A 21,556-nucleotide genomic window follows, 5' to 3' on the forward strand; every position below is an offset into this window, starting at 1 on the left:
ATTTCTGTCACTGGGAAAACTTAAGATTTCATGCTACTTCTCTCTTAGGAAGTTTAGAGGAAAAGCTGAGGCTACCTGCAGCAATGTGCAGCACATCATGGAACATATTTCTGTATTAACTTCATTCTTGGCTTTATTTTAGTTTTCTAGCCTAATAGTCCACTTGCTCCTAGATGCTCATCCATTTCTTTTTTTACTGCTTAATTTATCTTTTTAACTTGTCACTATATCAACTTTGAAACAGTGTGGTACTGGATAAGTAGTTAAAATACAGGTCAGGCTATAGACTGATAAGAGTGAATGAAGAGCCCAGTTGCCAGAGGCATAACAGACACAGTGACATGTGTGAGTTCCTAAAGAATGATGAGAAATTCATGATACAGAGAAAAGGAAGAAGGGCATTTGAAGTGAAGAAACTACCCAAGTAAAGGTACAGAGCCAAACAGGAATGTGGTATCTTAGGGCAGGGGACAAACTAAACTATAAAGATGAGAATATAGTAAGAACCTTGAGTGGCAGGGTTCACTCTAAGAAAATGAGGAAGCATCTTTTTTTGGTAGAGACAGAGTGGGCTTTGCCATGTTGCCCAGGCTGGCGTCAAACTCCTGCACTGAAACGATCCGCTTCGCAAAGTGCTATGATTATGTGTGAGCCACCACACCCAGCCTAGGAAGCATCTTTTTGTGCTTATGTTTAGATAAAACAATTCTAGAGTCCAAATAATGCCACAGAAAGTGTCACAACAGTGGCTAGGATGTGAAGAGATGAGGACCTGAGCAAAGGAGACAGCGGTAGATAGAGAAAGAGAGGGCAGATGGGGAGATGCTGGTGAAAAGAAACTGAGAGGTCAGTGGGAAAGTCTGAATGGGAAGAAGGCCTGGACAGGAAGAGAAGGAGCAGCACAGGTGGAGGACAAAAAGGTTTCTCTTAGCCATTCTAATCTTTAGTTTCCTCACCTGGAAAATGGGAATAATTATACCTATGCTTTATTTCTGTAAGAATAGAATTAGGAGTGGCTGGCACACAATAAGCACTCTGCAAGTATTCCAAAGAAGAAGCAAGCAAGTTCCAACCATGACAACCAGTCAGGCACCAATCCTACCAATCTTACTCATTTCCATGGAGCCACTAACCTAGTTAAGATGCTAAGAAATATCCAGACATTCAAAGCTCTCCAGAGTGCTCAACTACCTACCTGTCAACTCAATCCATGCACAAGAGCCACCTCGAAAACAGCCAACTTAAAGCATAACATAAGCCTCCTCTGCTGCAAAATCTTCACTGGCTCTCCACTGGCTGACAAAGCCTGTCTCACCTCCTCCGCCCAGCAGTGAGCAGCCCAGGGACTGCCCCAATTCTCCTGTCTGCCTGTGTTTCATGCTCCTTTTCCACATGTGCTGTGCCCCACCTACATGGAGACTGCTTCCCACTCCACAATGAGCTCAAGAACCCCACACTGCACGCACCCAATTTCTCTGGTTAAATTACCTTCCCCGCTCATCCCTTGAGGCCATCTCTTGAGTCTCCACAGCTGGAAGCACTCACTCCTGCCTCTCAACTTCCATATCTCCCTATTCATACATCTCCTCTGGATATTCTATGTATACAGAATTTATCTTATGAAAGGTGGAATCATTCACAGTGCTCACTTTGATGAGTGAAACACAGCATGTGCTCAACAAAATTTGTTGGATGAGTAAATAAATGAATGTCAACTTTCAATCAGTTCTTAAATTTGGTAGTTACATTAGTGAACAATGACATGTGCCAAGTGGCATACTTATCAAGAATTAATGAGGAAAGGGAAAGAAAATGAATATAAACTGAGTACCTACTATGTACTAATACTTAGCATCATATCGGGCACGTAGTGATGATGATGATGATGAACTACCTAATATATCAAGTACTTTAGTATAACACAAAATAAAAAACTATTAACAATAGCTACCATTTACGAAGTGCTTTTTATGTGCTAGACAATGTACTAACTGCTACTCACTACTAATCACAACACTGAAGGTAGGTCCTATAAACCAGCTCCATTCTACAGATAAGACAACAATGAATTAGAGAAGTGACAGCACTCAGGCAAGGTCACCCAGCCAGAACCACTGTAGTAAACCATACTTCTTCCAATTAAACCTCATTTAATAACATGTTTTCTTAAAAAGTAACAGCCTGGGATCCAGGTTGCGAGAATAAGTGGAGATGGATTTCAAAAAGACACAAGGAAACTCTGGGGGATAAAGATACGTTTATTATATGGATTGTAGTGATCTTATCATGGGTGTACACATAAGTCAAAACTCATCAAATCATGCATTTTAAATACGTGAAGCCTATATTATGTTAATAAAACATGTTTTTTTTTTTGAGACAGTCTCACTCTGTTGCCCAGGCTGGAGTGCAATGGTGCAATCTTGGCTCACTGCAACCTCCGCCTCCCGGGTTCAAGTGATTCTCCTACCTCAGCCTCCTGAGTAGCTGGGATTACAGATGTGCACCATCATGCTTGGCTAACTTTTGTATTTTTAGCAGAGACAGGGTTTCACCATGTTGGTCAGGCTGGTCTGGAACTCCTGACCTCATGATCTGCCTGCCTCAGCCTCCCAAAGTGCTGGGATTACAGGCGTGAGCTACCACGCCCAGCCTCGCTTGCATTTTCTTGGCTAGATCAAGACTTTCTTGGCTGGTCTTCCTTTTTGAAAGCTGCAAAAGGGAAAATCCCAAGACTCATAATTAACTAGTACACTAGTTAATGTTTTACTTTTCTTGGGAAAAGGAAAAAATCCTAACATTAATTCAATCGCTACTCTTTGGAAGGTGCTTTAGGTATATTGTGTCATCTAAATTTGTGAAGCAGATATTACTGCCATTTTAAAGATGACCAGACCAAGGCAGACTAAGGTCACTAAGAAACTTGCCAAAGTCATATAACAGGTAAGTGCCCAATCACGAGGGAAATCTAGGCCTTCCTGACTCAAAAGACCTCTCTTTCACTAAGCTATGCTCCTTCCATGGCATAAATATTATCTTACATTAAAATTAAACAATGAAACTCGTATCTTCTTAATATACTTACTATCTTTTTTTTTGTTTTTGAGACAGAGTCTCACTCTGTCACCAGGTGCTAGGCTGGAGTGCAGTGGCGTGACCTCAGCTCGCTGCAACCTCTGCCTCCTGGGTTCAAGCAATTCTCCTGTCTCAGCCTCCCAAGTAGCTGGGACTACAGGTGCATGCCACCACGCCCAGCTAATTTATTTGTATTTTTAGTAGAGACAGGGTTTCACCATGTTGGCCAGGATGGTCTCGACCTCTTGACCTCGTGATCCACCCGCCTTGGCCTCCCAAAGTGCTGGGATTACAGGAGTGAGCCACCACGCCCGGCCTATACTTACTATCTTAAGAGTATGTGTTTGTGTATATTAATGAGGTAAAAGAGAAAGACGTGACTCAAATCCATTTAAACCATGTTTTTAAAATATCACGTTTAAAGAAGACAAGATAATACTTTTCCTCCAGCTGAAGGTACATTTTAATCACCTTAGAAAACTTTACTACTTTAACTTTATACCTGTAATTTGCAACTCAGATTTTTTAAATTAAAAAATAATGGCCGGGCGTGGTGGCTCAAGCCTATAATCCCAGCACTTTGGGAGGCCGAGATGGGTGGATCAAGAGGTCAAGAGATCGAGACCATCCTGGTCAACATGGTGAAACCCCATCTCTACTAAAAATGTAAAAAATTAGCTGGGCACGGTGGCATGTGCTTGTAATCCCAGCTACTCAGGAGGATGAGGCAGGAGAATTGCCTGAACCCAGGAGGCAGAGGTTGCGGTGAGCCGAGATTGTGCCATTGCACTCCAGCCTGGGTAACAAGAGCAAAACTCTGTCTCTAAATAAATAAATAAATAAATAACATTTTTCTTTTTCACGTTTATAAGATATATGTGAACACTGAATAAAGATAGATGTGTTACCAAAATAACTCCAATTCAATTAATTATTGACTCTAATGTTTGACATTTTTGCCATATGTATTAAAAGTATAAGATCTATCGAAATGGCTTAATATTTTTAAACTCCTTGATCATAAGAGAAAATGCTCTTAATGTCTGGAAAATGCAGGAAAATATAAATAGTGGCCACACTACAACAACATGCCACATTATGATCTGTACTTGTAGTTCTATTTTATGCACGGCATGTTTGAAATCAGAGTATTCATACTTTCTAGTTTTATAAAAAATTGTGTATCATGACATTTTCAGTCATTACTAAAACTCTATGAGACACAAGGTTTAAAAAATGAAACAAATTATGGAGGAAATTTTTCAGAATGAATTTTTTTTTTTAGATTGCAGAAATTTATTAAAATTGGAAGACACTGTTTAATTAATCTTCTCTGCCATAAAACCGTATCAGGCTGTCTACAAAAACCACTGGGAGGCTGAGGATCACTTGAGCCCAGGCTAGTTTCCAACTTTGCTATATTGCCCAGCTAATCTCTAACTCCTCAACTCAAGCAATCCTCCCACCTCAGCCTCCTAAACTAGGGGTAATATAGGCATGAGCCACTGCACTTGGCCATGTAATATTTTTGAAAAGATAAAACACAGGAGAGGCATCCCAGCCTGGCACCCGCCCCGCGGTCCCATCTTGTCCAGTCCCATCCGGTCCCATCCTGCCACCACGCCTACCACCATGCTCACCAGCCATGAGCTCCACGCAGTTCAACAAGAGCCCCTTGTATGGCTGTCGGCCAAGGTCAAGAACTGGCTCCTGTCCAAGTATGACCCCAGAAGGAGGCAGAGCTCTGCAGCTGGATTGAGAGATTAACCGGCCTCTCCATCAGCCCCGACTTCCAGAAGGGCCTGAAGGACAGGATTATCTTGTGCACACTCATGAACAATCTACAGCCGGGCTCAGTCCCCAAGACCAACTGCTCCATGCAGAAGTGACACTAGCTAGAAAACCTCTCCAACTTCATCAAGGTCATAGTCAGCTACGGAATGAACCCTGTGGACCTGTTCGAGGCCAACGACCTATTTGACAGTAGGAACATGACGCAGGTGCATGTGTCTCTTCTCGCCCTGGTGGGGATGGTCAAGATTAAGGGGCTGCAGAAGGGGCAGACATCGGCATCAAGTACTCGGAGAAGCAGGAGCAACACTTCGACGACACCACCATGAAAGCCAGCCAGAGCACCATTGGGCTGCAGATGGGCACCAATAAATGTCACTGCCAGCTAGTCAGACATGACCACATACAGCACAAGGAGGCATCTCTGTAATCCCCAGGAACCACATCCTGACCCCCATGGATCACTCAACCATCAGCCTCCAGATGGGTACAAATAAGTGTGCCAGCCAGGTGGGCATGACAGCTCCTGGGATGCAGCAGCACATCTTTGACACCAAGCTAGGAACTGACAAGTATGACAACTACTCCATGTCCCTGCAGATGCGCTACACACAGGGCACCAGAGTGGCTAGGTCTTTGGCCTGGGCCAGCAGATATACAACACTAAGTACTGCCAGCAAGGCACAGTGGCTGATGGGGCTCCCTTGGGTGCCAGCAACTGCCCAGGACCGGGGGAGGTACCTGAATCTCCTCCTTGCTACCAGGAGGAGGCCAGCTACTGAGGCTTCCAGAACATTCTCTCCCCACATCATTTCCCCATCTGGGTTTTTGGGATTTTTCTGTGTTTTCATCTTTCTCTTTTCTTAACCTGTTAAGTGCTGCATATCAACTGAGGGTCTGTGAGTGGCAGCATGGGATCAGGCAGCAGAGTCTTTTTCCCCTTTGCCTTGGTCCTTCACAGGACTGAGCCACTGGACTGTGGAAAAGGGGTCAAGGCCGTATCCCAATGTGTGTAGGATGAGGGTCCCTGCTGGCATGTAGGCCAAGCTGTACTGGGAAGAAGAGACCTGGGCTTGGAGGGAACCAGTCCCCGAAGGTTTCTGGTTGCCTCACTTCTTCCTCCTTTTGTCAGCAGATCACTTTGTAGTTTATGTACACGCAAAAGTTTCACAAAGTATTAACAAAAGAAAAATACATTTTTTTCCCCCAAGGAATGGGGTGGGACAGTGGAGAGGGTGCTGGGAAAAGAGTTATAGAAAATGGGGCTTGGCCATTATGCTAAATATCTTAGGCTCCAAAGTGGCTGGACTTCCCTAGGACCCTCAGACCAACAGACCTCAGACCCTCAGACCTGCCCTGGGGCCCAGTGGGGAAAGTGAGGCCTGTACAGGGAAGTGGAATTCTGAGTTGTTGGGGCTAAGCCTGGCCTCCTCTTCATGCTAATCACCCACACTGTGGCCTCAGTAGGTTTTGTTAGTTGTTGTTGTTGCCCAGGCTGGAGTGCAGTGGTGCGATCTTGGCTCACTGCACCTCCACCTCCCAGACTCAAGGGCTTCTCCTGCCTCAGTCTCCTAAGTAGCTGAGACTGCAAGTGCTCCACCATGCCTGCCTAATTTTTGTGTTTTTAGTAGAAACAAGGTTTCACCATGGTGTCAGGCTGGTCTCAAACTCCTGGACTCAAGTGATTCACCCGCGTCAGCCTCCCCAAGTGCTGGGATTACAGCCGTGAGCCACCAGGCCCAGCCCCTCAGTAGGTTTTAAGAAGCCCCCAGCCCTCATTCTCCCCATCTGCCCCACCAACTACTGCACAGGGACCGCCACCCCAGGGGCCCTGCTCCATGAGGTAATATGAAATACAACTGTGGACCAATGCAATAAAACCTTTGTTTGTAAGAAGAAAAAAAAAAAACAGGAGATTTTTTTTTTTAATTATAGAGAATTGATCTAGGAGGTCCAAAATAGAACTACTGTAACTAATAGTCATTTTAGAATAAAAAGATGTAGGGAAGGGCATTTTAAAAGATAGAGACAAAATATCCTACAACTGAAGGAAATGCCCACCACACACAGAGCACAGTGAATAAAAGAACTACATATCATGGCAATTTTCAGAACACTAGTGCCAAAGATGACTCTCAAAGTCTCTCGGGAGAAAATAAAGGGCCTGTTCAAAGGATCAGAAGTAAGAATGCCACTGAGCTTCTCCACAGCCATACCAGAAATAGTTATGGAGGCAATACTCTCAAATTCTGAGAAAACTGCAAACAAAAATTCTATATCCAAACTATCAATCATGAGTGAGAATAAAGACATTTCAGACAAGCAAGGTTTCAGACAACTGACTATCCATGTACCCTTTCTCAGGAAGTTCACTGAAAATGTGCTCCCCAAAAATGAGAAAATGACACAGACAGGGGAACAAGTGGGATGCAGAAAATAAGGGCCACCAGAGAAGACATAAAGGAGCCTAGGAGGCTGGTGAAAGGTGCCCCAGAACAGAAGCCGGCAGAAGTCCTGGAAGGCATCAGCTCAGACTATAGCCCTGTGCTAAACAACCACCTCAGGGTCTTTCCCTCAGGAAATTGGCATTGAAGAGCCATGGAAGGCAGGGAAATAATCCATAAATACAAAGAAAATCAATCAGATGAAAAGAGGTGTTAACATGGCCAAGGGAGAGGTATATATATAAAAGGAAAGGAGACACAGCTATAGTACTTACTTGGTTCACCAATGAAAAATATTGATATACTCAAAGGAAACCATGAAATCAACTTAACTGAAAACTGATCTATCTATTCTAGCAGAATAGGAAAAGGCCAAGTAGAATCATTCTAAGTAAAACTAGTATATTTAAAAGCTAGGAACCCATAGTCAAATTTCAAGGTCTGGAAAGGTCATCTGAAGCTCCCTTTTATAGCTTTGGCAGCCTTATCCAAAGATTAAAAGTCAAGCACTTTAGGTCATGCCTTCACCCTTATAATCCATATTCCACACACATACCAGGCTACTTCCTTCCAGAGCATGTCATGTACTATCTCACCTTCCTGACCTTGCTCATGCCATCATCCACCTTGAAAATCACTGTCAAAATACTTCTTAGCAATCTAGTCCCAGCTCAAATATCCACCTCCTGTGTCAAGCCATCTCTAGCTCTGCCTGTCAGCATCACTTTCTTTCTGGTACCTCTAAAGCACTCTGTTCCTACCTCTAGTTACCACCAGATAAGGGTTGGTTACTCCTATATGCACTCTGCGGCTGAAAGATGAACTTTAGGACGTTGGTTACACCTATCCACTTAATCTCCCCAGACAGAATTCTATGCCATATGATATATGAGGGCTCAAATAACTACCTTGAGTGTTATATATTAAGAGCTAATATAAAGCACTCAAAAAAGCCAAGGGCTACCTCTTTAGAACTTGGAACACTGCTGTGATTCTTCTCCATTATCAGCCATCTGAGAACATTTGGAATAGACGGGTTTTTCCATGTTGGCCATGGATTCACAAATCTCCCATCTTTTCCTTTCTTAGATTTGGTTACATCTTCTTCTAGTCTATAATCTAGTTTGAAGCTTTTCCTAGAAAATCTAGAAGAATCACTTCCTCCAGAATTCCGTGCTGAATTTTGACGCTTTCTTACTGCTTCTTTAGGATATTGGCTGCTTGTCATCAAAGACTGGTTGCTTTCATTTTCATCCATGTCCTTTGGTGAAGAACTAAAAAAAACAAGGAGGAAAAATACTGAGATGAACATAAAGGCATTCAAACATAACACAAGGTACTATTTGTTAGCCAATAAAAATTTATCCAAACTTATAAAAATATGATGTTTCTATTAGCTGAAACTTTCCTCCTGCAAAGGACAATTTTAGAATACAATATTACTTCTTGCTAAATAAGATATTTACTTATTAGCATAACTGCCAAGCCCTTAAAAAATCCTTTATCTCCCGTAATCCAAAACATATTTCCCCAGCCAGCATGTAAGCATATTAAATTTTCCGTTTTGATGACAATCTGTAGAATAAATTAAAGCACCTCATGAATCTATAATATTTTCAGGCATGAATTTAAAAAATATTATTGTTAACAACACATAATAAGGACTGCTTCAGTTCCTTGAGGGAATTTAGTAATTCAAGCAAGTCTCATATATACACAAGTAGGCCTGGTTATATTTACACTGAAGATATTCTGTAATCAATGCCCCTAGAAACTATGAGTCCAAATCCCTGGAAAGGAGATAACACATTAACTGAGAGACATTTTAATAATGTATTGAACTGATCAATAAAATACATTCAAATTAATTCAGAACTGCCAAGTCAGTGAGTATGTATCCTAGCTATATGACCTTGAGCAAGCTTCCTACCATCTCTGTATCATGATTTCTTCATCTATAAAATGGAGAGAATGTTACTTGCCTCCTAGGGTTATTGAGAAGACCTGTAATACAAGTAAAGCACTTGGAAACATAGTAACACAGCAGAAATAAATGTTTCATCACAGCTCAATCAATGTTACCTCTTGCTGCTGCTGCACACAGCAGAAATAAATGTTTCATCACAGCTCAATCAATGTTACCTCTTGCTGCTGCTGCTGCTGCTGACCTTATTTTTTTTTTTTTTTTTTTTTTTTTGAGACGGAGTTTCACTCTTGTTACCCAGGCTGGAGTGCAATGGCGCGATCTCGGCTCACCGCAACCTCCGCCTCCTGGATTCAGGCAATTCTCCTGCCTCAGCCTCCCGAGTAGCTGGGACTACGGGCGTGCGCCACCATGCCCAGATAATTTTTGTATTTTTAGTAGAGACGGGGTTTCACCTTGTTGACCAGGATGGTCTCAATCTCTTGACCTCGTGATCCACCCACCTCGGCCTCCCCAAGTGCTGGGATTATAGGGCGTGAGCCACCACGCCCGGCTGCTGCTGACCTTATTACTGCTACTACTTCTACTGCTTAACTCAAGGCAATAAAATCCCTGATTTTGAACCATACAAGACTCTAGATACAAAAGTTATAAATAACATATCTGCAATGAATTTTACTTCTTTCTTATTCTGTTAAACAAATATATGCTTTCTGTTTCATTAAACAAACATTTGCTTTCAGTTTCATTAGTTTAAATACAATGTACACACAAATAGCACACTTTATAAGTGGGAATAAGGAAATAAGCACAGTAACAGAAAGCCAAATATTCTTTTTTTTTTTATGGCTACAATGGTGTTTAAATAGAAATACTGCCCCAGAGAGAAAGGGAAAAAACACAAACCCTAGGATGAACACGTACACTGAACCAAAACTTTTTTTTTCAAACTTTCTAATCTAGAGAAGAAACACTGAGAAGAAAAGAAACTCCAGCTGACAAAAGCTAAAGCACACATGGTTGCTCAGCTATCACTGTGTGTGGAGGGCCCAAGAGGCAATGACCATCCATCTAAACCCCACTTCAAGAGTTAAGAGAGAGTCTAACGAGATTTATACCTTGGGCAAATAACTTACCCTTTCTTTTTTTTTGAGACGGGGTTTCGCTCTTGTTACCCAGGCTGGAGTGCAATGGCCCGATCTCGGCTCACTGCAACCTTCGCCTCCTGGGTTCAGGCAATTCTCCTGCCTCAGCTTCCTGAGTAGCTAGGATTACAGGCACACGCCACCATGCCCAGCTAATTTTTTGTATTTTTAGTAGAGACGGGGTTTCACCATGTTGACCAGGATGGTCTCGATTTCTTGACCTCGTGATCCACCCGCCTTGGCCTCCCAAAGTGCTGGGATTACAGGCTTGAGTCACCGTGCCTGGCCATAACTTACCCTTTCTAATCCTCCATTTTCTTCCTGTAAACTGTCTATCCACCTGTGGAGGTTTCTTTCAAAGGATCAAATGGCACAAGATACAGAAAGTACTTGGCACTCACAAATGCTCATTCTTCTTTTCCCTAATCTTGTTAACTAGCAGTATATCTAAATTCTGCTTATGTTCTTTATTTTTGAGACAGGGTCTCACTCTGTCACCCAGGCTGGAATACAGTGACTCGAGCATGACTCATTGCAGCCTCCCCAGACTCAGGCCCTCCTCCCACCTCAGCCTCCCAAGTAGCCAGGACTACAGGTGTGTGCCACCATGCCTGGCTAACTTTTGTATTTTTAGTAAAGATGGGGTTTCACCATGTTGCCCAGTCTGACCTTGAACTCCTGAGCTCAAGCAATCTGACTGCCTCCTCAGCCTTACAAAGTGCTAGGATTATAGGCACAGACCTTCATGCCGTGCAAGTTCTTCTAGAACTTAATGTGGTCTTGGTGAGTAAGCTCTCATAGAATCACTTTTTCTAGGTTATAATTAAGTTCAGGTCAAGACCTTTAAAAAGAACAGAAACAATGACCATCCATCTAAACCACCTTTCATTTAACAGATGAAAATGTACAAGTTTAGATAGTTTAGGCCAGGCACGGTGGCTCATGCCTGTAATCCCAGCACTTTGGGAGGCTGAGAAGGGTGGATCACCTGAGGTCAGGAGTTTGGGACCAGCCTGGCCAACATGGTGAAATCCTGTCTCTACTAAAAATACAAAAATTAGCCAGGTGAGGTGGTATGCCTGTAATCCCAGCTACTTGGGAGGCTGAGGTGGGAGAACTGCTTGAACCTGGGAGACCGAGGCTGCAGTGAGCTGAGATCACGTCACTCCAGCCTAGGCAACACGGTCAGACCCCGTCTCAAAAAAAAAAAAAAAATTTAGAGAGTTTAAGTTACTTCTTAACAAGATAATATGTCCAACAGATGGTAGAGCTGACCTCATGCTACCCCTTGTCATGATAAAACAGCTTATGAGATACTTGTATTTGTCATATACATATATGTATATATACATACATAAACACATATCATAATTCTGTCAAATAACATTAATAAATTTTTGACTCATTGTTTTAAACAATCAAGGGATAAAGGAGAAAGGAAAAAGGGCACTTTGATTCAAAGACTACAAAAACAACATCAAAATAGGGTTGTGAACAACATCTAGTGGGCTAATGTAGCTAGGACATAAAAAACAAGAAAGGGCCAGACACAGTGGCTCACCCCTGTAATCCCAGTACTTTGGGAGGCTAAGGCAGGTAGCTCACCTGAAGTCAGGAGTTTGAGACCAGCCTGGCTAAGATGGTGAAACCCCGTCTCTATTAAAAATACAAAAATTAGCCAGGCATGGTGCCACATGCCTGTAATGTCAGCTATTTGGAGCCTGAGGCAGGAGAATCACTTGAACAGTAGAGGCAGACATTGCAGTGAGCCAGATCATACTACTGCACTCCCGCCTAGGTGACAGAATGAAACTCTGCCTAAAACGGGGGGAAAAAGCAAGGGAGGTTTGTGAGAGTCGAGACTGGTAAAGGGTTAAAAGATTGGGCAGCAAAGATGGAACTAGATTGTGAGCCTGGACTCCCTGTAAGGAGGTTGCGCTACACTACAGGCAATGGGGAAACACTGAACATGCTTAAAAATCAGTGCACTTAGTTGCCGGGCGCAGTGGCTCATGCGTGTAATCCCAGAACTTTGGGGAGGCCGAGGTGGGCGGATCATGAGGTCAAGAAATCGAGATCATCCTGGCCAACATGGTGAAACCCCATCTCTACTGAAAATACAAAAATTAGCTGGGTGTGGTGGCAGGTGCCTGTAGTTCCAGCTGCTCAGGAGGCTAAGGCAGGAGAATCACCTGATGAACCCGGGAGGTGGAGGTTGCAGTGAGCCAAGATCATGCCACTGCACTCCAGCCTGGCAATAGAGCAAGACTCCATCTTAAAAAAAAAAAAAAAAGCAGTATACTTAGGGAAGACAACTCTGGTAGCAGGATAAAAAAGAAAGGTAGTGGCTAAAAACTGGAACTTGAGAGATGGATTGAGTAGAAAACAGAAGAAGCCTAGAACACCCAGTGATACTGAACCACCACACTATATGTTTCACATATTTCATTTAAATTCATGTTCCTAGAAAATCCAAGGTAGGTATTATAATCTCCATTTTTTTAATAGCCCAGTCCAAAGATGAGGAGGAAGTGTGATGAGAAGAGAAAAAGCAGAATAAATCCAAGAGATGATAAACTGAATCAAAAAGACTAGAGGGTATTTGGTTAGTCACAAATTCTAGAATTTGTAGGGCTGGTTGGTCAGGAGGAGGGCGGGCAATTAAGTGGGAAGAGTCAGAAATGGCAGCACCACTAATCAAGATGGATTCTGACCCAGTGAGTTTGAGAAGTGTTTGAGGTCACAGGAAAGCAAGAACCCAAGAGAAAGTCCATATTGACACCCAAAGGAAATGGATGACTCTGGGATCCAAGATGCTTTGGGGGTGACAAAAGTGACAGTGAGAGAACAGAGAGGTTTCCAGGGGCCTGAGTGTAAACAAGAGTGAAAAATGGTTCAGGCCGGGCATGGTAGCTCATGCCAATAATCCCAGCACTTTGGGATGCTGAGGCCAAGGCAGGAGTTCCAGACCAGCCTGAGCAATATAGTGAGATACTGTCTCCACGAAAACATATTTTTTTAAATTAGCCAGCTGTGGTGGTGCACGCCTGTAGTCCCAGCTACTCAGGAGGCTGACAGGGAGGATCACTCGAGCCCAGGAAGTTAAGGCTGCAGGGAGCCATGATCATGCCACTGCACTCCAGCCTGGGCAACAGAACAAGACTTAAAAGTAAAAAGGAAAAGAAGAGAAAAGGAAAATTGGTTCAGTGATCTTTTTCTCTCCAGACAATACAACCTTCATTTTCTCACTTCTCATCCACTGTCTTTCACCCCAGTCAATCCACAGAAACAGGTCTCATTACCAAATAGCCATTCTCTCCTAACAAACCCCCTAACACACACAAAGTCCAGTTTTCAGGAATGCTCTTTAAAAAAAAAAAAAAAAGCTGCTGGGCTTGGTGGCTCACACCTGTAATCCCAGCACTTTGGGAGGCTGAGGCAGGTGATTCACCTAAAGTCTAGAGTTCTAGACCAGCCTGGCCAATATAGTGAAACCCCACCTCTACTAAAAATACAAAAATTAGCCAGGCATGGTGTTGCATGCCTGTAATCCCAGCTACTGGGGAGGCTGAGGCAGGAGCGCTTGAACCCAGGAGGCGAGCTGAGATCACCCCATTGCACTCCAGCCAGGGCAACAAGAGCAAAACTCTGCCTCAAAAAAAATTTTTTTTTAATTAATAATAAAATAAAATCAGATACAAACAAAACAAAACGAAAAAACCTCCAAAGAGTTTTTTGAGGGCAAAAGTCACCAAGATGGTTCAAAGGGTCTGTGTGTCTAACCCTACCCATACTCTCCTCTGCTCCAAAAACATGGCCTGAAACTATTTCCTCAGATGTATCGTGTACCCACTTCAGGGCCACCAACTGCCACCACAGGGTCTTTGCCTGTGATGTTTTAATATCTTGGGGTGTAGGGAAATGGATAGTATAGGATTATGTATTGCCATCCATGACGGATTTTAAACCAACACAAAAAGATGAAACTATGAAGCACCATTTCACACAATGTACTGTAAGTGAAAGGGCAAGAAGGAGCAGAAGCACATAAAACCTGAGCCTCGGCCGGGCGCGGTGGCTCACGCCTATAATCCCAGCACTTTGGGAGGCCAAGGTGGGTGGATCACGAGGTCAAGAGATTGAAACCATCCTGGTCAACAAGATGAAACCCCGTCTCTACTAAAACTACAATAATTAGCCAGGCATGGTGATGTGCGCCAGTAGTCCCAGCTACTCGGGAGGCTGAGGCAGGAGAATTGCTTGAACCCAGAAGGCAGAGGTTGCAGTGAGCCGAGATCGTGCCATTGCACTCCACTCTGGGTAACAACAGTGAAACACCATCTCAAAAAAAACAAAAAACAAAAAAACAAAAACCTGAGCCTTGACAATCTGAACTGGTTTTTCTGGAGGAAAAATACTGGAAGCCCATTTTGGTGAATGTGCAAAATTACAAGCTCTGCCAACAGGTGCTCCAGTGACAAAGGAGCCTCAGCCTGAGAGTGAGTCACACAAGAATGCTCCTCATCCCCAGTGTCCTCTGGGCACTCAGTAGAGGACACAGCAACAATCCCACAACGGTCATCCTTAAATACCACAGATAAAACGACAGAAAAACTAGGAATGAGGAAGAATGGGTTGTCTGTATGCTTCTGTATTAACTAGCTTTGAGCTCTTCAAGCTTGACAAACCCCTTAACAAACCTAGCTGGAGTTTCTGTAATTAAATGTGGCAAATTTCCAACTATTTCTTGTTATGTACCTGTTTCCAAAGTTAAAAATGTAAATGAAAATCCCTTTGGGAGGCCGAGGCAGACAGATCACAAGGTCAAGAGATCGAGACCATCTTGGCCAACAAGGTGAAACCCCATCTCTACTAAAAATATAAAAATTAGCTGGGCCTATAGTCCCAGCTACTTGGGAGGCTGATGCAGGAGAATCGCTTGAAGCAGGGAGCCGGAGGTTCCAGCAAGCCGAGATCACGCCACTGCACTCCAGCCTGGTGACAGAACGAGACTCTGTCTAAAAAAAAAAAAAAGAAAATAATCCATCCTTGATTTTAGGCCAACACCAACTGAAAGTAGATGCGTACATGAGTACACATAAATTGTAAACAACCATGTTTCAAAATGTGCTTTACAACTTGGTAAAGATCTTTCCAAATACTGATTTTGATTCAACTATAGATACCATGAATTCTGAAAGAGCAATCTAAACAAATAAGTAATAAATAAAAATACCAGGAACTGTAAGGCACCCTGTTGTTTCATGTGCCACTAAGAAAGTAAAAATATCATCAATTAGGTCACACATTATACATGACATATCCTGATATCAGTTGTGTTAAAATGTGAATAAAATGTCTGTCTCAAAATGGATGAAATATAGCATTTTATGTTTGAAAATAAATATGTTGAGAAAAGAGTAAAAACATTGCTCTTGGTAATTAAATATAATCAGAAGCATAATTAATTTGCTCATCCTCTTTCCCTGTGAACAGCAGCTAGTTATAAGCACACCAAATAGCTAAATTTGTTCTAGAAAACTAGAATCCAAAAGCAAATTTAAATGTAACAATGCCCTGTGACAAATGGTAAATATAAAATGCAAAATGTTCTAGCCGGGCAAGGTGGCTCACACCTGTAATCCCAGCACTTTGGGAGGCGGGCAAATCACCTGAGGTCAGGAGTTCGAGACCAGCCTGACCAACATGGTAAAAATTCCATCTCTACTAAAAATACAAAGGTTAGCCAGGCGTAGTGGTGTGTGCCTGTAGTCCCAGCTACTTGGGAGGCTGAGGCAGGAGAATCGCATGAACCCGAGAGGTGGAGGTTGCAGTGAGCTGAGATTCTAGCCTAAGCAAGAGTGAGACTCCGTCTCAAAAACAAATAAATAAATAAAAATAAAAACTAAAACAAATGTTCTTTTTTAAAGAACAATTCATTACAAAAAGGACAACATAAATTCCATCTAGTAATTACCAAGGACATTCTCTACATTTTTTAAGATTAACTGCCTATTTAATAGCAGGACTTATCCCTATGTCTCCAACCAAAGGGACATTTGGTGAAGACAAGTCAGCTAAGTACAAATATTTTCTCTCAATAACTGCACACATGGGTAAAATCCTTTCAAAAAATAAGAATTATCTATTTCAAAAGCAAATGTTTGATGCTTTCTTTTTTTGACATTTAAGATTTGCCAACTGCCTAGAATTGAATGCACTGTTTTATCATGTAAAAAATTAAAGAAAAAAAATCACAGTATTACAACATATGCTTAGGATTTCAACAACTCATAAATTATGAAGTAGCAAACCATCATTCCCAGAGTAGACATTTAATAAACACTAATTGAGTTCCTGTCCATTACATAACAACAAAGACATTAAATCTGGAAAGTATTCAGAACTGTATTTTCAGATATCTCTGACTAAATAACATTAAACGTACAATTCTGTATTTGCTCTCCTTATCCTTATTGAAGAGAAAGGGCCCTTTTGATACAATGCTAGATAACACAGCTAATGAAACTATGTCATTTCACTGAAATGTCTGCAAAGGGCTTCATTGGGGTACAATTAAACTGTTGCCATCCTTCACATTCAATAAGATTCCAGACAAAAATGGTATTACTCCCAGAGGCATTTAGGAGACCAATGGGAGGCCAGATACATCCAAGCACAGGAAGTACACTGGATAATAAGAGGGAGAATGTTGTGTGGGAGGTACGTACACAACATTCATCAACCAAAAAAGTACTGCACTGTTACCACTCAATTTCATTCTTACCACACTTTATTGACTTAACAACCAGTTTTGCTAAAAAGCTGAAGGAAAACAAAGCAAACAGAAGCTTAAAATACAGTACCTGAGAGTATACTAAATATGTTATGACATTTAATAACAATTATTGCATCAAAAATGGAATTAATGTAAGTGCATAACATAAATTTAGATATATGTACATATAAGTTTATATATCTCACCAAACAATTTATCTTCACAAGAGGGCAAAGAACACTAGTTAGAAGTCAGAAAAACTGAATTCCAGTTCTACTATTAACTAGAGATGTCAGATTGTAGGGAGTAACTCAGCCTCTCCAAACTTGAGCTTACTCATCTGTTCAATAAAGATGGCAACTCCTGAACAGCGCTTTGAATGATTGTTAGTCATTCAAGGAGACCATGGGTTAGTACTTCAAAGTGCTATACATATGGAAATTGTTGGCCAGTTGTGGTGGCTCACGCCTGTAATCCCAGCACTTTGGGAGGTTGAGGTGGGCAGATCACTTGAGGTCTGGAATTCGAGACCAGCCTGGCCAACATGGCAAACCCCGTCTCTACTAAAAATACATACACACACAAAAAAATTAGCCGGGTGTGGTGGCATGCACCTGTAACCCCAGCTACTCAGCAAGCTAAGGCAGGAGAATCTCTTGAAACCAGGAGCCGAAGGTTGCAGTGGGCCAAGATCACACCACTGCACGTTAGCCTGGGTGACAGAGTGAGATCCCACCTCAAAAAAAAAAAAAACAAAAAGCAAATTGTTGAGGCTGGGAGTGGTGGCTCACACCTGTAATCCTAGCACTTTGGGGGACCAAGGCAGGCAGACTGCCTGAGCTCAGAAGTTCTAGACCAGACTGGCTAACATGGCGAAACTCCATCTCTTTAAAAAAAAAAAAAAAAAAGGGCCGGGCACGGTGGCTCAAGCCTGTAATCCCAGCACTTCGGGGGGCCAAGGCGGGTGGATCACGAGGTCAAGAGATTGAGACCATTCTGGTCAACATGGTGAAACCTCGTCTCTACTAAAAATACAAAAAAATTAGCTGGGCAAGCCGGGCGTGGTGGCTCACGCCTATAATCCCAGCACTCTGGGAGGCTGAGGAGGGCAGATCACGAGGTCAAGAGATTGAGACCATCCTGGTCAACAAGGTGAAACTCCCTCTCTACTAAAAATACAAAAATTAGCTGGGCATGGTGGTGCGTGCCTGTAGTCCCAGCTACTCGGGAGGCTGAAGCAGGAGAATTAACTGAACCCAGGAGGCAGACGTTGCGGTGAGCCGAGATCGCGCCATTGCACTCCAACCTGGGTAACAAAAGCGAAACTCCGTCTCAAAAAAAAAAAAAAAAAAAGGGTCCAAATAAATAGGTTTTTTGTTTTTTTGAGACAGAGTTTTGTTCTTATTGCCCAGGCTGGAGTGCAATGGCACGGCTCACTGCAACCTCCACCTCCCAGGTTCAGGAAATTCTCCTGCCTCAGCCTCCCGAGTAGCTGGGATTGCAGGTGCCCACCAATATGCCCAGGTAAGTTTTGTATTTTTAGCAGAGATGGGGTTTCACCATGTTGGTCAGGCTGGTTTCAAACTCCTGACCTTGTGATCCGCTCACCTTGGCCTCCCAAAGTGCTGGGATTACAGGCATGAGCCACCACGCCCAGCCCCAAATAAATACTTTTGAGAGGAAAGAATGTAAAACACAATTTTAATCTTTGGGATACACTCTATTAACAGACTTTAAGTTACCAAAATAAACACTCCAGAAGTTTTCTAGAACCTCTATAATAAAACAATAAAACAAGAGAAACAGCTGACTTAAGAACAAAGCCCATTTATAAATACCTTTTATGTATGACTGGAATTCTTAGAGTGATCAAATTAAAATGTCATGTTATGGCAAATTTGGAAAACATACATAAAATATTTATTGAAAAAACATAGTTATCACCTCTTTAATACCTTAAAAAATAATACCAAGCACAAAGTGCAGATTCATTTCCAGTATAATCAATTATATCTAAATGATATGCAGAAGTATTTAACTGAAAAGGTCAGGCCAGGTGTGGTGGCGTACACCTATAGTCCCAGCTACTCAGGAGGCTGAGGTGGGAGGACTGCTTGAGCCCAAGAGGTTGAGGCTGCAGTGAATTGTAATTGAGCTGCTGCACTCTGGTCTGGGTGCTAGAGCAAGACTCTGTGTCAAAAAAAGAAAAGAAAAAGAAAAAAGAAAAGGCTGGGAAAGATGACATAGGAGGAACAGTAAGTTGATGCCTATGGAACTTGAAAATGCATCTTAAATATGTCAGATGATCTTTTTTGGTTTTTTTTGAGACAGTCTCGTTCTATCACCAAGGCTGGAGTGCAGTGGCGTGATCTTGGCCCATTGCAACCCCCATCTCCCAGGTTCAACCAACTCTCATGCCTCAGCCTTCTGAGTAGCTGGGATTACAAGCATGCGCCACCATGCTTGGTTAATTTTTGTATTTTTAGTAGAGATGGGGTTTTACCATGTTGGCCAGGCTGATAGATAATTTTAAATGTTCATTTACTAACCTTGACCCAAGATTTGAACAAAAAAATGCTTCCAAAATGGGACTATTTTCTATCAACTGTCTCCATCTCATAACTAAGTGTATGAAAAGAAAAACTTCCAATTTAAGGCATAACCTGTAAAAGAAAGAAATGCAGAAATGTGTCTTCGTAGCTCCTTGATAGAAAGAGGGGAAAAAGCACAATGTTCACTTTTTTCTGACTTCAGTCTGGTTCCAACTTTGACCCTAGTGAATTCTGTAGCCTTTAAAAAGTCACTTAACATCACTGAGACTCACTTTCATTCATCTGAAAAATAAGAGGACTGGGCTATACCTCTAAAGTCTCTCCACCTCTAAAATTCTAACAATCTCCGGTTGTACAAAAGAGCCAGCTCAGGCCACTAAAGAGCTGTCCTCTCTAACTGAGCCTTGGCCAACCCCTCCTATTGCCACTCCCTCAAATAAAATTTCAAGCTCAGGTCTGGCCAACTTCCCCAGGCAGGACTGGCAGGGGATAAGCAAAGTATTTCACCTGAGAACAGCAAAGTTATCTACTGGAAGAAAGTGCAATTTCACAGATTTATCAGGTAGACTAGGAGGCTATTCAGAGCATGGACGTATAAATCTGATACAAATAGCCATGAGACTTTCAAACTTAAAAAGATTCCAGATATTATTTTAAGGGCTTCTACTTAAAGTATTTTAAAAGTAGTAATTAACAAACATTGTTTGAATGTCTACTTTAGCTAAGTTCTAGCTCTCCAGTTTGCTGTGGAGAATATGAACCCCTAATCTCCAGGGATTCCAAATCTATTAGGGGAAAAAATCATAAGAAACCATAATAGATTTTGGCTTAGTATCACATTTACAGAAGTGTCAGCTCTGATTAATAAAAATGATATGGGCTTTAAAATAAGGCATTTCCAAAACACACTGGCCAAATTCCCAAGATGGTGAGGAATACTTTTCCTTAGGTTCTGAGTGGTTCATACTGACAGCAACAGTCCTGTGATCCAACAGGTCAGAGATGTTGAAAAGGCTCATAACTTGCTGAATTCAGCCAACAAGTTAAAAGGCCCTGATGTCAACAGAGAGGGTGATGGAAAGAAACAAAGTCAATAGAGAGGTCACTTAAACCTGTGATTCACTTACAGATGAATTTCGCAAAGGGGCAGATATGTTATTCTGCCTGCAATGTCATGTGTTGTCCATCCTCTGTGAGAAAAACGTAAATGACAAAAAATAAACCAGTCAGACTTTTACAGAGTAACAAGGCCCAGGACACAAGTATATCAGACCCTGTTCAGCCATCTCTTCAGTCTTCAGTACACTATAAATAACAGGGTCAGAGTGAGGCTGGAGACATCCCAAAATGTTAACTAATACAATCTTGAGGTTCAAAGGGACTTTAAGATCCCTGAGTTCAATTCAGTAGCCTGTGTTTAAGAATAGCAGGAAGTATGGAGCAAATTATAAAAGCATATTAAAAGTGAATGTAATTAAAATATACTTGAATGGGTTATCGGGAAAAACCACATTACCAGAAAATGGGCTAAAGAAATTAAAAACATCTTAAAATATATGCTTCCCAACTTTGCCCCTTATCATCCTAAGCTTCAGTTTCATAATTCTTAACCCAGTCTCTGGCACACAGTACATAGTAAGCCCTCAATAACTGTAAGCCACTGTTTTATTATGCTATGAACACTGTTTTAATAAGAGTAGGATATACATGCATACCATTTTTGCATTTCTACACTAATGAGATAGGGGAGCTGAGGGAAATGGCACAAATAAACTGAAACAGAATAAACTCTGGAATGTGTTTTTGTTCTTATATTTGAGTAAGAGAAGGCCTGGTCTTGGAATTCA

At 42.1% G+C, this 21,556-nt stretch overlaps 1 protein-coding gene and 1 pseudogene across 8 annotated transcripts in view; one reads left to right on the forward strand and one right to left on the reverse strand.

Moving 5' to 3' along the window:
- The window catches only part of NAPEPLD (N-acyl phosphatidylethanolamine phospholipase D), a 47,154-nt gene that overhangs the window by 16,801 nt on the left and 8,797 nt on the right, over positions 1-21,556 (reverse strand). For all 8 annotated transcript variants that reach the window (XM_017975423.4, XM_009002592.5, XM_035255048.3 and 5 more), the window contains one exon: positions 8,275-8,584. In XM_017975423.4, the coding sequence (XP_017830912.1) occupies positions 8,275-8,584 (310 nt within the window). The remainder of the gene's footprint in view (positions 1-8,274; positions 8,585-21,556) is intronic.
- Positions 4,721-5,768, forward strand: LOC108592884 (calponin-2 pseudogene; annotated as a pseudogene).

The sequence above is a fragment of the Callithrix jacchus genome, chromosome 11 (genome assembly GCF_049354715.1).
Source record: "Callithrix jacchus isolate 240 chromosome 11, calJac240_pri, whole genome shotgun sequence".
In the NCBI taxonomy this organism is placed as follows: Eukaryota; Metazoa; Chordata; class Mammalia; order Primates; family Cebidae; genus Callithrix; species Callithrix jacchus.